General features: G+C 39.5%; 1 protein-coding gene across 7 annotated transcripts in view; it reads right to left on the bottom strand.

Moving 5' to 3' along the window:
• Positions 1–14235, bottom strand: part of NRP1 (neuropilin 1) — a 113071-nt gene that overhangs the window by 41085 nt on the left and 57751 nt on the right. For all 7 annotated transcript variants that reach the window (XM_085050369.1, XM_085050372.1, XM_085050366.1 and 4 more), the window contains 2 exons: positions 13115–13270; positions 10242–10408 (listed from right to left, as the gene is read on the bottom strand). In XM_085050369.1, coding sequence (XP_084906495.1) covers positions 10242–10408; positions 13115–13270 — 323 coding nt within the window. The remainder of the gene's footprint in view (positions 1–10241; positions 10409–13114; positions 13271–14235) is intronic.

The following is a 14235-nucleotide window of genomic DNA, read 5'->3' as shown; positions in this document are numbered from 1 at the left end:
CTTAATCCTCTGATCTGGAATGAAGACAACTATTTAGTGCAGTTTGAATGTGACCTTCCCCAGTTTGTGTTAGAAACTATAGAAAAGGGAAACTCTATAGCAATACTTGCAGAACCACTCTTTTCTGAGAGGATGTAATTGTAGGACTTTCTATTCCCTAAGTGTACTGAGCAACTAATGCACAAATGGGAAACAAGTAATCCAAAGCTTCTCTCTTGGACTTCTTCACATGTGAATAACCAGGCTTTGGGTGGAAAAAACTGAATTTTGCCTATTAAGCTCTTTTGTAGCATTTTTTGCCAGCTGCTGTCCTGTCAAAATCAGAAGGTACAGGCAGAAGGGCCTGATTTATAATTTTGGTATTTTGAATATGAGTACAATACTACATGTGTAAACACACAGTAATAACTACTCCTTCCTGTTTCACAGCATACCTATGCTAATGGTAGGAAGCTGCTAAGCAAGGGGTGATATATTGTGCAAAATTAAACCTCTCCTGTCTCAGACAGCACACCTTGATGGCATAGATAGATCTGACTGAGCAATCACTGTGTTCAATGTCAGTTCCACTGAAATAACTGGAATTTACTACATTCAGATATTTTTGAGAGTTCAGGCTTTGGGTTTTCTATTAAAAAATCACAACGAAATGAGGCAAAAGTGCCAGTGTCTGAGATATAATACTTTTTAAGCCTAATTTCACTGCAATAGGCGTATAACTGGTGTCACATAGAAACACATGTATTTTCTTTTGATCAGCTTTCTCATCTTGGAAAATCGGCACAGTCTCTTTAAATCAGTCATTCATCCGCAGGAGTCTGCATTCATTTATTCTCTGTTAAATGGAACTGTCAGTTTTGTTGCACCAAAATTCGATTTTCTATTTCATACACATTGTATATGATGATTTTAATTTACTGCTGGGTCACCAAGCAAGTCACTGCTTTTTTAAAATATGAGTTTCTCCTACCTTCTAGAAAAATGTCAGGTAGCTACAGTTAGACAGTGTGGTGAGGGTACTGTAAATGTGTGGTGAAAAATGAGAGACAGACTGCACATGCAAAGATTATTTCACTTTTTCTGGTATGCTGCTCACAGCTCTGAGGAAATGCACACATGTGGATGAAATACTTCTGATACTGTGATTCAGAAGACCTGCTGCTGAGGGTGCTGCTCTTGTCCTGTGCTGGAGGAGGAAGGACAGCAGAAGGGATGGCACAGGACACTGACTACCAAGACAACTTCCCCTGAGTGCTAAAGCAGACCAGGGAGACCAGCTGCCCCCAGCTCTGCCCTGCCCTCAGCAAAGCATACTCAAACTTCAGCATGAGGATTTAATTGCCAGGATTTCTTGCGCCAGCTAATGATGCCTGGTTTGTGTAACCCCACTCTGCCTATCTAAAAGTTACTCTATCTGCAGCTATGTAAAGAGAAAAGCTATTGATTTTTAAGTGCTGTGGCTTTTTAAAATAAACACAGGATGTATTCTCTTAGTTAAGCATATCATGAAATGGGGGAACCCTCCTATAGACAGCTAAGTTTTAAGGTCTGATAAGAACATTAAAAAATTATTCTGTGCTGTTTTAACTCAAGTCCACAGCTTGAAGTTAATAGTATTTGCAATGGAAGAACCTGCTCCTGTCTCTGTTATGGCTGAAAGACACTTTACTCCTTAGTACAATAATCTATAACCTAAATACAGCCAGTTAAAACACACCCTGGTTTAATATGTGATAGGACAGACTGATCCTTTCATCAGCTTCAAGAGGATCAACACCAGAAATGAGTTTGGCCTGTTCAACATAGAATGCTGCAATGAAGAGAAAGACCAGACTGCACAGGTACAGCTGGTTGGTGAAGCTATGGGTAAACAGTACTTGTCAGATGAGGAGCCAGCAGTTCCTGAAAACAGAGGAACTGAATCTCACCTTTATGTTCAGTCAACTGTATTTTCTCTGCTAGTAGGTTTTGTTTACCAGTCAGGTTTGGAGGTTATTCTGATACCTTTTTAAATGCTTTTTAAAAACCTTAAATGAAAACATTAGAGGCAAAGACAAAATGAAATGAAGTGTTTCCTTTTTGAAATATACCTTTTTTTTTTTTCTTTTTTTTTTTTCTTTTTTTTTTTTTTTGTGGGAAGAAGACAAATTGCTTTCTGAAGGGCAGGTATTTACCACTTGGAAGAAATCTCATTTATCCTTCCACTCTACCTATTTTGCTACTGCTGTGAAAATGGCACCTAACGGGCAGAACAGAATTGAACTGGGACAGAAAAGCAGGATGACACAAGGACAGGGGAGGTAAATAATAGCTCAGCAACAGAAAATCTGGAGCATGGATGCTGGGATGGGGAAAGGCCCATAGGACTCATGAACTCTACAGCTTCATACTACTGTGCAGGTGTGGAAAGAGTGAATAAAAATGCATAATCGTCTCTGCAAAGCACTCAGCAGCACACCTCTCATCTCCAGCCCAGGGTTGGCCCCGTGAGAACAGAGACCTTTAGCTCAGTAATAATTCTGCTTATTATAACACACCTCAGCTGTGCGTTCCTACCCAAGGCTCTGTTTCTAGCCACTGCCCTTAGCCACTTAACTTCTAGCCTTGAGCTTTATCTCACCCTCAGTCTGACACCTGCCTAGCTGTGTAGATTAATTTATTTCTGCCAGACTCAGAAAAATCTCCCTCTGAGATACTTTCTTTCACATCTGCAGAAGGTCTTGGGTGGGGTGAAGCAGATGTGTTGCTTGGTACTGGGTGGACAAGACAGCCTCAGCCCCCGTGGGGTTTGCAAACCATCTGGGAGGGAGCTCCCCCACCCAGCAGAATGGCACAAACAACTGATTTTTTGGTGTGATGGCAGCTTAAAACCCAGCTAACTATAACAAATGCTTTGATTCAAGCCAAACATGTGAACCTGGTGAATGGAAAAAATAAAAAATAAAAAACACAAAAGAGAAAGAGGAACCACTTCGTACAGAGTTTCGTAAGTGGATTTAATTTCTGTGAAATAAAGAAGAAGAGCAAGATGTGATTTAAAAAAAAACCAAAACCCAAGCCTGTGGTGGTTAGTTTAAAACTAGTTTTAGTTTTGATTTAAAGATTTTAATTTCTTTACCTCCTGGAACCAACTAGTGAAAGTGAGACAAATTTACAAAATTATTTCAGTATTTGCTGAATCAGTGCTTCTGGTGGACACGTTTTTAATTCCCCATCTCAGCTCCAACAGGCCATCTGTCTTGCAGCCGTTGAGGGGATGTAGAGCTGGACTGGGAAGTGGATGCATAGGTAATTACAGAGCTACATACAAACTAGTCAGATCTCTGCATAATGGATCCCCTGAAAAAACTGAAACTATTATAATGATTAGGCTGCTAGTGGAGGCTCGGAGGGGCTCTGCTTCTGCTGCTCCTCCATATGTTGCACGCAGGATTGCTTGAAGCCACGCAGGACTCCCCTCTTTATTAGAGCTGATGCTGAAACATGTCAGAGGGAGGTAGAGAAGATTTTCTTCTAAACTGCATTTTGCACCTGCACTTCTGGAGCAATAAGGCTGTCAATGGTTTTGCACAGTTCTCTGAGCATCTCTTCAGCCTCCCCAGAGTGATACATCTATGGCTGGGAACTTTCTGGTACTAAAATAGCTCTTAAAGCACTTTGAATAATCAAAAAACCTTCATACTTTGTAGGGCCCTTTTATTTCTCCCTCTCCCTCTAGTCTAATTTCAGTACTTGCCTTTGTGAGAGTCTACCATTTATTCCCATGTCACAGTAAATAAAGGTATGAATGTATCCTGCTGGGTCAATTAACCCCGGTTCTGCACTGTGTCACAGTCTGTGCTGGCTGTGATTTCCAGAAAGGAATATTCTTTTGTCATTCTTTGCCCATGTGCAAAGCATGTTAAGATCGCTAAGATAACTGTAACACTTTTCCACACAAAGCTAACTCTGCTTTTTGTGATTTCTGGAGTGCAGTTATGAACTGTAAAATGACACGAACCAAATACATGACTTGTAATCTAAAGTGGTAGAGAAGACAAAGGACTGACAGTTTTTGTGCTTTCATGTCAGTGTGCTCCCTAATGATGGGCAAGCCCCACCACAGAGCCTTGAACTCCAGCTCTCAGGCAGTCCTTCAAAGGCCAGAACTGGGAGGCTGAGATTTCCAAGTTTTCATATTATTCTGTGCAGTAATATGATGCACTTCTGTATCAAACTCCAAAAGAAACAGAAATAATGAAAATAACAGGCATTGTTGACTAGCACTTTCTTGAGTTTTCATGTGGAATATTTAGATAAGCTTGCTGAGTAACGTCAGCCTAGACAGCTGCCTGATGTAAGAATAAATCTGTTAATGAAACAAATGTGCTGTGCAGCAGCAAATATAAATACTGACTATATTTTTAAGTGAATACCTGATAAGGAAATCAGCTATGACACAGATGAAAGGTCGAGACACCAAATGATGAACTGCAATTATTTTCAGAAGTGATATGGGAATAAATCAGTATTAATCTATATACCAGTTCACATCAGTGATATATGCTCCTGGGTTTCGCTTACAACGGAGCAAATAATGAAGAATGTAGGTTAAAAAGTAAAGGAATGAAGACAAATGTGGAAGGTAAATTCCATTTCAGAGTTCCCTCTCAATTCTGGTGAACTGGTGTATACAGAGAAAGGCTTTAAATCACTGGGAGTATATTTTCCTTGCACAGCAGAGTTAATGTTAAATAAACAACTGATATTTCAATCAGTGAAGGTGAGGGGGATCTCCCAGGTTGCTTTTTGAGAACACCTATTGTTACCTTCCTGGCCTTTCTCCAGACTCCTGAATGCTGCAAGATGCAGAGGGAGAATTTTGCACCAGATCAGCTGACATTCTTGGGGCTGACTGGTCGGGAGGTCTCGAATTACTGCAGGAGTTGTAGGTGCCAAAGGGATAGGTGGGAAATGGGATAGAGACTGGCAGGCAGAGGGCAGAGGGAGCAGACCAAATCTGTGCTCCCTGAGCCAACCCCTGAGTCTGGAGGTTTACACTTGGTATCAGGTCTGTGTCCTGCTGAAAAACCCAGCAGGATAAATTTGGGCTGGACTAGCCATTTATGTAATATTAACCAGAACACAGAATAAGGAGTTCATCTTAGTGTATGGCCCTATGAGAGCTGCAGAATGACAGAAAATGCTCAATCCAGACCATAATGTCTATTTATGTTAACTCCCTGTTAACCTTTTTGAACAAATTTGAACTGGCAGAGTGTGTTTACACCAGAGTAGTGCTTTTTTGGTTAATGGCTACAAAGTTCTGATCTGATACTAGGACTCCTAAAGCTGGACTTATGGTTTTGCCCAACCCCAGACATAATATGAACTGAACATCTTGTGTTATTAACAAACACACTTTGGTCTCTGGGCAAGCTGGAGGCCTCACTCACTGTTACAGGGGGAGAGAAAAATTGTGCCACCCAGAAACTATCATCCAGCTTGGTGGGAGTGCAAAGATTTGTGTTATATGCATTAGAAGAAACATTTTGATAGAAAACATACAGATCCTGCAGTAAAAGTACCCAGAAGGTGTTGCTCCTTGTGGGTTTGAAAACCCAACCCATGATGAGGATTGATGGCAGCAGAGGCTCCCAGTGACCCTGCTAATAGGCAATCAGTCTCCCCTCAAAACCACACACGAGGGTTTCAAGTGTCTTCAGCTGAGGACACCTCTCCCTGTGGGTGCTCCCCCTGCTCCTGCCCTGCCCTGGGGCTGCTGGCCACAACTCTGGGGCATCCCTGAGGCACAAGGTCTTGCTGTGCACAATGGCTCATGGTTTCTTCTCAAAGGACTGAGAAATAAGATGCAAAAAGTTCCCTAAGTATAAAGATTTTGCATGTTATTTTTTCAGATGAGTGTAAATGTAACTGCTTTCTTAAATGCTAACATTAAATCTACTCTGTAAAAACACAATTACTGCTGCCATGGCAGGCATCAGTTGTCCCTTTTGAAGGAATGCCTTGAAAATGCAATCATAAAATCCTTGCACATTATGGATTTCATTAACATTGTACTCCCCGAGGATTCCCAATTGCACAATAACAGGAGTTCTTTAAATTTTAAATACCACAGACAGGAACAATTTCACTAAAACCAGATGTGAAACCCTTGCATGGGCCTTCTTACTGGTTCTAAGTACTGAAACTGGCTGGTAATTGATACCTATTAACATGTTTGTTGTTCAGATTACAGAAATGGGAACACTATACTATTTTTCCTGTGAAAGGATACGTTAATGAGGGACAATGACTTACATTGCAATGGCAGTTCCCTGCTCTTGATTAAATTAAAGGGCTGGTTTTATTTTTTATTTTAAATTATTCTGTTTCAAACTGAAGGGCAGTCGAGTGTGTGAAACATAAGTGCAATAAACAAGTAGGCTGAGCTTAAGGTTGAGATGCTAATAACATCCCATATAACAATAAACTACCTTAATGCATATTTTTGGCAGCCCTTGTTCCCTCATGCATACCTTTATTCCATTCATATTAGAAAATTCACAGACTTATTAATGTCCTTTTAAAGAAGAAATTCAATCTAGAGTGACTCTGTTTCTGATTAAGGAATCACTCCAAATCTCATTGTAGTTGAGCAATTTTCAAAGCGCGTTTGAAGGTAAAAATAACACGGAGAAAGTACTGTACAGACTTACAGTGTGACTGTACTATGGTTATTTTGCATCTAAGCTTTCTCATTGATTTTCAAACTAAGGAAAGGAAGGGAAAGGCAACTTTCGCTTAACAGAGCTCAGTAAGCAGGTGGCACTCAGATGGACTCGGGAGTTCATACCTGTCAGCCAAAAAGGAGCAATCTAGTCTTTCCACAAAAGAATGGGTTTCAGGTCCACAGATGGAACTCATGCAAATCCATTACTAGTAACAAGCCAAGACTATTTTCCTAATTACTTTTGTCAAAATGGTCCAAAAGATTTCAACAGCTCGAAGAAGACAATAATATCTCATGCCCTCTAGACGTCCTCTATAGATACCAATCTCCTTTGGCTGATACTCAGAGAGGTTTTCTGTTTCTTTTGTCTTAACAAAAACATTAACCTTGAAGGGAGAGGCAAAAGGAAGGGAAAGGAGAACTGCAATATTTCCCTTATACAAAAAACCCCCAACACACTGAGGAAATTAGTATTTGGAACTGAATTTTCAAGCTGTTCTGCCCATGTATGACTGTGCACAGCTCATATATATGCCCCAGTTGCTTATGCACATTAGTAGCTCAAAGGCAGACACCAGTATTTGACCTGCTCCAGTGTTTGTGCAGGTATGGAAATGTGCAATTATGAAAAAATTAATGATTAACAGATATACACAAAACTTCTGTCTCTCAGACAAGGACATATAGGCAGAAATTTTCACTTTGAAAGTTCTAAGTTCAGCATTGCTGTATCCTTCAGCTTTGTTTTTTTGCTGTTGAATATTTTCTGGAGTTCTTGCACTGTGCAGCAAAAATCCATTTATGCTGCACTGCACAAAAGCAAATACTTCACATAAATGACTAGTTTACAATAGCACACACAACAAAGCAGAACAAAGTGACCTCAGTCCTTCACATATAAGTGCCTTCCTCCTTTTTATAAAATATTACAAATTTTTTTTCTATGGGTAATTTCAGACTATTTTACCAGTTACATGTCCTTGGTTGTTTGTCTGCAAGCTCTTATGGAGATGAACATCTGTTCCCAGGGATATTTGTACAGAGGAAGCATGGGATTTCAATATTTTATCCAGACACAAACTCACAACATGCACTTACTGCCACTGGCCTCTAGACTTTGTAGAAGATGGAGGTTCATATGCACAAGGACCCTCTTATTGAGGTTTCTGATGGTCTGAGGCCCTTAGCACCCATCTCAAGATTGTCAATTAACAGGAAAGCATTTAGAACACAGTTGGAAGTTTGAGTTATCAACGTCAGTATAGAATTAAACCACAATTAAATATGCATAAGAATTATCAGAGCCCAAGATGAGTTAAGGTGTTGTACCTTGTGAAAGGGGATGATCTCAATGTCTGAACTAGCTCAGTTTCTTCTGCTATGTAGGTTTAGTGATAGAAACTACTTAGCAGCTCTTCTGCAGCATGTGCAAAGCATCTCTATTCAATGCAATGAATCTTCAAGCAAAACAGTCCTGCCAACCAGGCACAGCTAGAGCCTAATTGCTCTGTGATGAGGTCTTCCTTGGGGATGCTGGTCCCTCCACATGGGCCCTGGGCAGAGAACATGTCCAAAGGCTAGACTGCCCAGGGAAATGATTCATGATGCTTTTTCCTGACCAGGAGCTGGGTGGTGGATGAGAGACATGGTATGAGCAGCGCAGCATGCAAATAATCACCAGCTTCTGGGCTGATGTGGTAGCTGGTGGCAGTGAAAAGCTGCTAAGAATTATGCTCAGTGGTTGTTTCAGCCCCTGAGCACCCTGGTTGATGTCAGGAGGTAAAGGAGTCTGAGAAATTCATGTGCAGGAGGCCTGAGGTACCCTGAGCTGTTTAAAATATAAAACCTGGCATAGTTTGAATCCTGTTATGTGTCTATTATTAAAGAAGTTTATGGTAAAAGAACTCCTTTGAAATTTTTTCTCAGAAAGATCTAGTTCTAAGTGAAAGGATTAAGATATAAATATATAGGTAATATATAGGTACGTAGTTATCACAACTTAATAAAGTTAATAAGCACAGAGAACACATGAATGAGATTTGGCTAACTCTCTTGTTTTGATTATCCGGTCATAAATGTGCAAGTGACAGCAGAAAAGAAGGAAACAAAGGAAAAGTGGCGGCCCTCTGACCAGATGAAACACATGGAATTGGATTCTGATGCATTCCACTCTTTTTCCATGTGCATTCCGTGGATTGCAAGTGGCAATGATTAATAACAAGCCTTGCACTTAGATAAGGTTGAGGAGATTTTAATGTTTATTCCCAAGTAATGAAAAAGGACCAAGAGATTTTTTTTTTTTTTGGCCACTCTGAAGTCTGATTAAGTCCACTGTACACGATTACCATGTTGCCAAGAGCTCAGGATGCATGGAGGCCCCCAAGCAGGACACCTGAGAGTCCCCTTGTGTGCCAGGGATCAGAAATGAAAGATTTCCCCCTCTTTCTTCCCTTTACTAACTACTACTCAACATGTTTTTGAGCTTTCTTTCAGACATCAAACCTCACAGGAAGCACCAGTGTGAACATTCGTATGAAAGGCTAATAAGGCATTGTTTTTATATGTCAGTTAGTAATTTCCTATAGAAAATAACAGAAGTAGGAGGAATGTTTCAAATCTATGAACAAGTTTTATTAGTAATTGAAAATCAATTAATAATATAGATATAATATGCTTAAGCATTTCTCTTATTTTTTGCCAACAGAAATAGAATCTAGGTTTCAGCTAAGCAGTGTAAGTCAACCTACAATTGAGGCAAACCAGTGTTTTTCATATCATGATATTCATACTTGCCTGCTAGTACAGGTTTTTTGTATACAGTAATTGATATGAATAATCTTAACCTGCTCAGGAGTTATACACCATTCAGCTGTGGACATGATAATATATAATAAACAACAAGCCCAAAGAGACTGACTGAACTCTAGGGGCAACTAATGTTTGCAGGATGTCTCCTGTATTAACAAAGCAAAGCTGAGGCAGCCCATCTTCTAATGAATGTTGTGTTCAAGGATGTGGAAGAATAGCCATCAGACAGAGACCACTGAACTCATTCTGTGAGTAACACATTCTAGAAGGGACACAGGTCTTCTGAGGTGAAATCTGAGTGCATGAAAACACCACATTGTATTAATGCTTAACTGTAATCAGCTAGAGACATAGCACATACTCAGTTTACTGGGACATTCCACTTTAAGTGCATGTTAAACTAATATTGACTTTTCCACTAAACCAAAATCTCTGTTATTTGTGCCCAGAAGACTGCAAAAACAATAGATGTGGGAAGCAGAAGAATTAATCTTCGTGACCTTTTCTTTTCCTATACCTTCGGGAGTAAGTTTTTTTTTCCTGCCTAATAGGGAATATGAGCTATTCACTTGAAATGATTCTTAAATTATGTAGAAGTACTTTACTGTGCTATTTTTTTTCTTTCTTTTGCAATTTTTTCTTTCTTTTTTTTTGAATTCTCCACACTCAATAAACTCCACAGAGTATTATTAATAGCATCTTTAAAATGTTATCTGTTTACCTGTATCCATTCTCGGATAGAATCTTCCCCTGGGGTCCATCCATTCTCAGGGTAATTTAGCCGGGACCTTTCTGAAGACCAGATAGCACTGTACTGGGAGGAGACAGTGATTTGATCAGAGTGAATTTCTCCTGACTCCATACCTAGTGGTTCCATGCACTGGAAATCTGAAGAAAAATAAATTACCATCATTATTATGGTCAGCTTTTTGATTTAGGCTTTGAATAATAAGAACATTTCCCTGCTTTGAATATGAATATCTAAAGAATTTATTTTTATGTGACTTTGAATACTTTAGCAACTTTAAGTGAGGCAGTATTGGGCTCATGGTGTCATTCTTAATACTGTCATTTGAGTTGCCATGGAAATTCCTGCAATAATAATGCTATACAAATATTTTTAGCCCAGTATCGTAGCCATTTCAATACAGGACAATAGAACTGACTATTCTAGGCTAGCACAGACACTCCTGTGGATTCATAATATAGAACAAAGTATGTTCACCTCATAATTATGTGCAAACCCAGAAAAGACAAATTAGATGCCTTTATGAAATAATTTGATTTTAAAACTATTTACTTCAGTACAAAAAGCTTAAAATAGAAAGCTTCAGTATAAAATGCTTAAAAAATATTATTAAAATTTTAGCCATTCTCTTTGGATCCTGGACATTGGAATGAAACAGATAAAAAAATTTGAATTCAGGCCAGAAGATTATTGACCTAAGGAAATTACCACCTCTTCTATAACATGGTGTATGGTAAATGAGTTGATCATCTCCATTCAATCTCTTTTTGTTGACATAAAAATGACCTATATTATTTGGAATCAATTGACTTCCTAATCACTATAGTGAGTTCAAAGGTTGATAGGGCAGAGTGACTCAATTCTTCTCTCACTTTTCAAAAATAAAGGTTCCAACCCCCACTAAGGCAGGAGAAGCAATAGCTTCAGACAGATCCTCACACCCTGAGGCTCCTGGGACCTTCATGCCAGAAGTTTACCAACCTCAGCACAAGGGCAGGAGAAAAAACCCCATGTGCCTCTGCTTATGTTCAAAGACTTCACACTAAAGAAATATAATTCATTCCTTCATTAGAATTTAAGCTAAAATAACTGTGTAAAATGTTAGCCCTGGCAGTTGGATATGCTCCTTTTTATCACACCTTCTCGGGAGCTGATGTTTCAGTGCTGAACTGAATGTTTCAACATCCATAAGTTGGAAAAATGAGATTTAAATAAACATAGTTTTGGTTTTAAAATGAAAATTATAGTATTCTGAAAAAAATGTTTAAATATTTTGTCAGGGATCCAAAAACTTATATTCAGAAATGTTATCAGAGTATTTTATAGGAAATGTAGTTTGGGCTACCCAAAGCTGAATCATGCCAAAGGCATTTCCCGTGGAATAGGACCCTCTCCCCCCATTGATTCTGTGCTGCTTCTGTGTAGTAGGTACATGGTGAAGTACTGAAGCTGAGCTACATTAGGGTGAGACTCAAAGTAAAGGAACTTCTGCTTGAAATCTGAAGGAAAGCTGTAAGCCACTACAAAGAAGGCAAAACATGGCAAGTGGGAGTAATATGAAAATACCTAAAAAGTGTCTCTAGCTTGATCTAGACATGTTGGCTTTCCCTGTAGTCTAATGAGAGGGACAAGTACCTCCTGGGGACATCTCATACATCTGACATAAACAGACTGGGCTATCCTTTGGAGGTGACCAGACACAGAGAGCAAGTATGGCTGAAATTAAATGAGAGAATTCACTTCTCTAAGTCTGCAGCATGTAAAATGTTTCCTCTTATCATCCAAAAGGGTTTTCATACACACGAACTTCTGTTCTGTTGTCCTGAGCTTAAGAGCTGAAGACACCTTGGCATAGCAGATTTTGTTACTTCTGATTTCAGTGTGATGGTGAATCTCCAGCCTAGGGAGGGTGACTGTGGAGGAGGTGGACATGGGGACACAAGTTGCCTGTGCTAGTTATGAGGGGATAGGAGCAGCACCTACATAAGGAGAAACCAAACTAACTGAAGGTACAATGCTCCCCATCCACAGAAACTGTGTCTCTCCCATTCCCTCCTCTTGGCTATGCCTGGTGCAAGAAAGTAATTAAAAAGGCAGGGAGTGGAGGGGAGGTGGGGAGTTACAGTTAAAATTTCAGGTTACCTATTTTTCTTTTGTCCCTTCTTGATTAAACAAGTACATCAAATCTGTGTGAATCTGCTTGAAACTCAGGAAGATGCAGAAAGGAGAGGGTATTTGATTTAAGGTGTGTGTTTTATAATTGAGGAAAACAATGAAATCTGCAAGGACATGGTGAAACACAGCCTGTTATTTTCCTGTCTCCCTCACTTTTTTTCATTCTCTGTCCAAAGGGTAAGCATGAAAATGAGTCAACTGAGAAAAAAAATACGAGACAGAGAACAAAGCTTAGATAGCTTATGAAATGGTTTAACAAGAGCACATATATTAAATGGGTTCTTTTTATTCAAGAAATCGATCATCAAAGCTTATTCCATGTAATAAAAGAAGGCTTTGGATAGTGCATTCATTGGTCATGTTTCATTGTTTTAATGCAAGTGTTCAATTGCTCTGCATTCCTGTGTTTCCTTGGTCAGCACAGTTTTTCACAATAATTATCCCAACTTCCTGGCAATGCAGTGGAATAAAACTGTAAGGAAATTCTGCCTCTTGCACTGCTTTTCAAAGGGCAGCTGTCCTTTAAAAAAAAATAGGAAAGAAGGAAAACAGAACCAAACCTTCCCCACCATCTTATTTATTTAAGCTTTCTTTAAAGCTTCAAGCAACACCTGGTGTGCAAGAAGACAGAGTATTTTCCAAGAAGCTCTGTGGGATAGATAAATACTGACCTTCTGAGACACTGCTCTGTGACACGCTGTAGTTGGCTGAGAATCCCTCCTTTGCTATGGCACTGTCAGTGTAAAATACCATGGAAAGGATCCCTGTTGAAGACCGGACACGTCCTGGGTTGTTTTGCCCACAATAACGCCCGATGTGTGGGCCAACTGCAAAGAGACAGGATACAATAGTAAACTACCACTGCTGCCACAACAATAGGTGCCACTACAATATCCTCCCAAAGACAGTCCCTCAGCAGGAAATGGTGAACCTCTGTGACAGTTCAAAATAACAATGTCAAAAATAACTTGGTGATGAATGATAAATTGTTTATCCTAGCCTAGCAAATGTACTTCTAAAATGCTCCAGATAGCACTCCAGGAGCCTCTGAAAATGTAAAGCACCAGGATTTCAAAGTGTCCTTCAAAGTGTGCAGAAAGGGCAGTGATGCACAAAATTACACACACAAAACACCACAAGTATTTTCCAAAGTGTGATTGAAGCACCAATTTATGACAAGAACAACTGAATGGTCTGATTTTGCCAGCCCAGTACTCAAGATGCTGTGAGGAGCTCAAACAGTGCCTTCCAGGTTTTATGCTCTGTACTGCAGATGATCTGCTAATTTCAAATGAAACTTTGAAAAACATTTTTGACTCATATCGAGGCTATGACCAATGACTCTTCATCCCCCTTTATTTAGGCTTTCAGACCCTCATACTTCTTTTGCCCATATGGTCAATATTAAAGAATACTATAAAAGAATTTAAGAGTGAAATCTTAATCCTTTCAAAAGAGCAAGGATTTCTTAAGTATATCTCCATGTCACAGAATACACACACACACCCAGATACATGATGTCTCTTAATGTTAATACTGTATAAACCCAATTCTGATATTTGTCAGCATTTCCTGTGCTCTGAGATAATCTTTTTCCTTAATTAAGCTACTCAATTCACAACCAACATATGTGTCCTTCCAGCATTTGAACATTCCCTATGGATAGGTCCCTAGGCTGTGGAATGGTGCTACATCTGTGCTTACAAACAATAAGAAAAGATAATGCTAAAACCCACCCATGGAGTCAATCATGAAAATAATCATGAGGCGTCATTCTAATGCTTACACCACT

Source organism: Lichenostomus cassidix, chromosome 2 (genome assembly GCF_008360975.1).
Source record: "Lichenostomus cassidix isolate B80296 chromosome 2, HeHo_3.0, whole genome shotgun sequence".
NCBI lineage: Eukaryota > Metazoa > Chordata > Aves > Passeriformes > Meliphagidae > Lichenostomus > Lichenostomus cassidix.
This window is presented reverse-complemented; position numbering and strand designations above follow the sequence as displayed.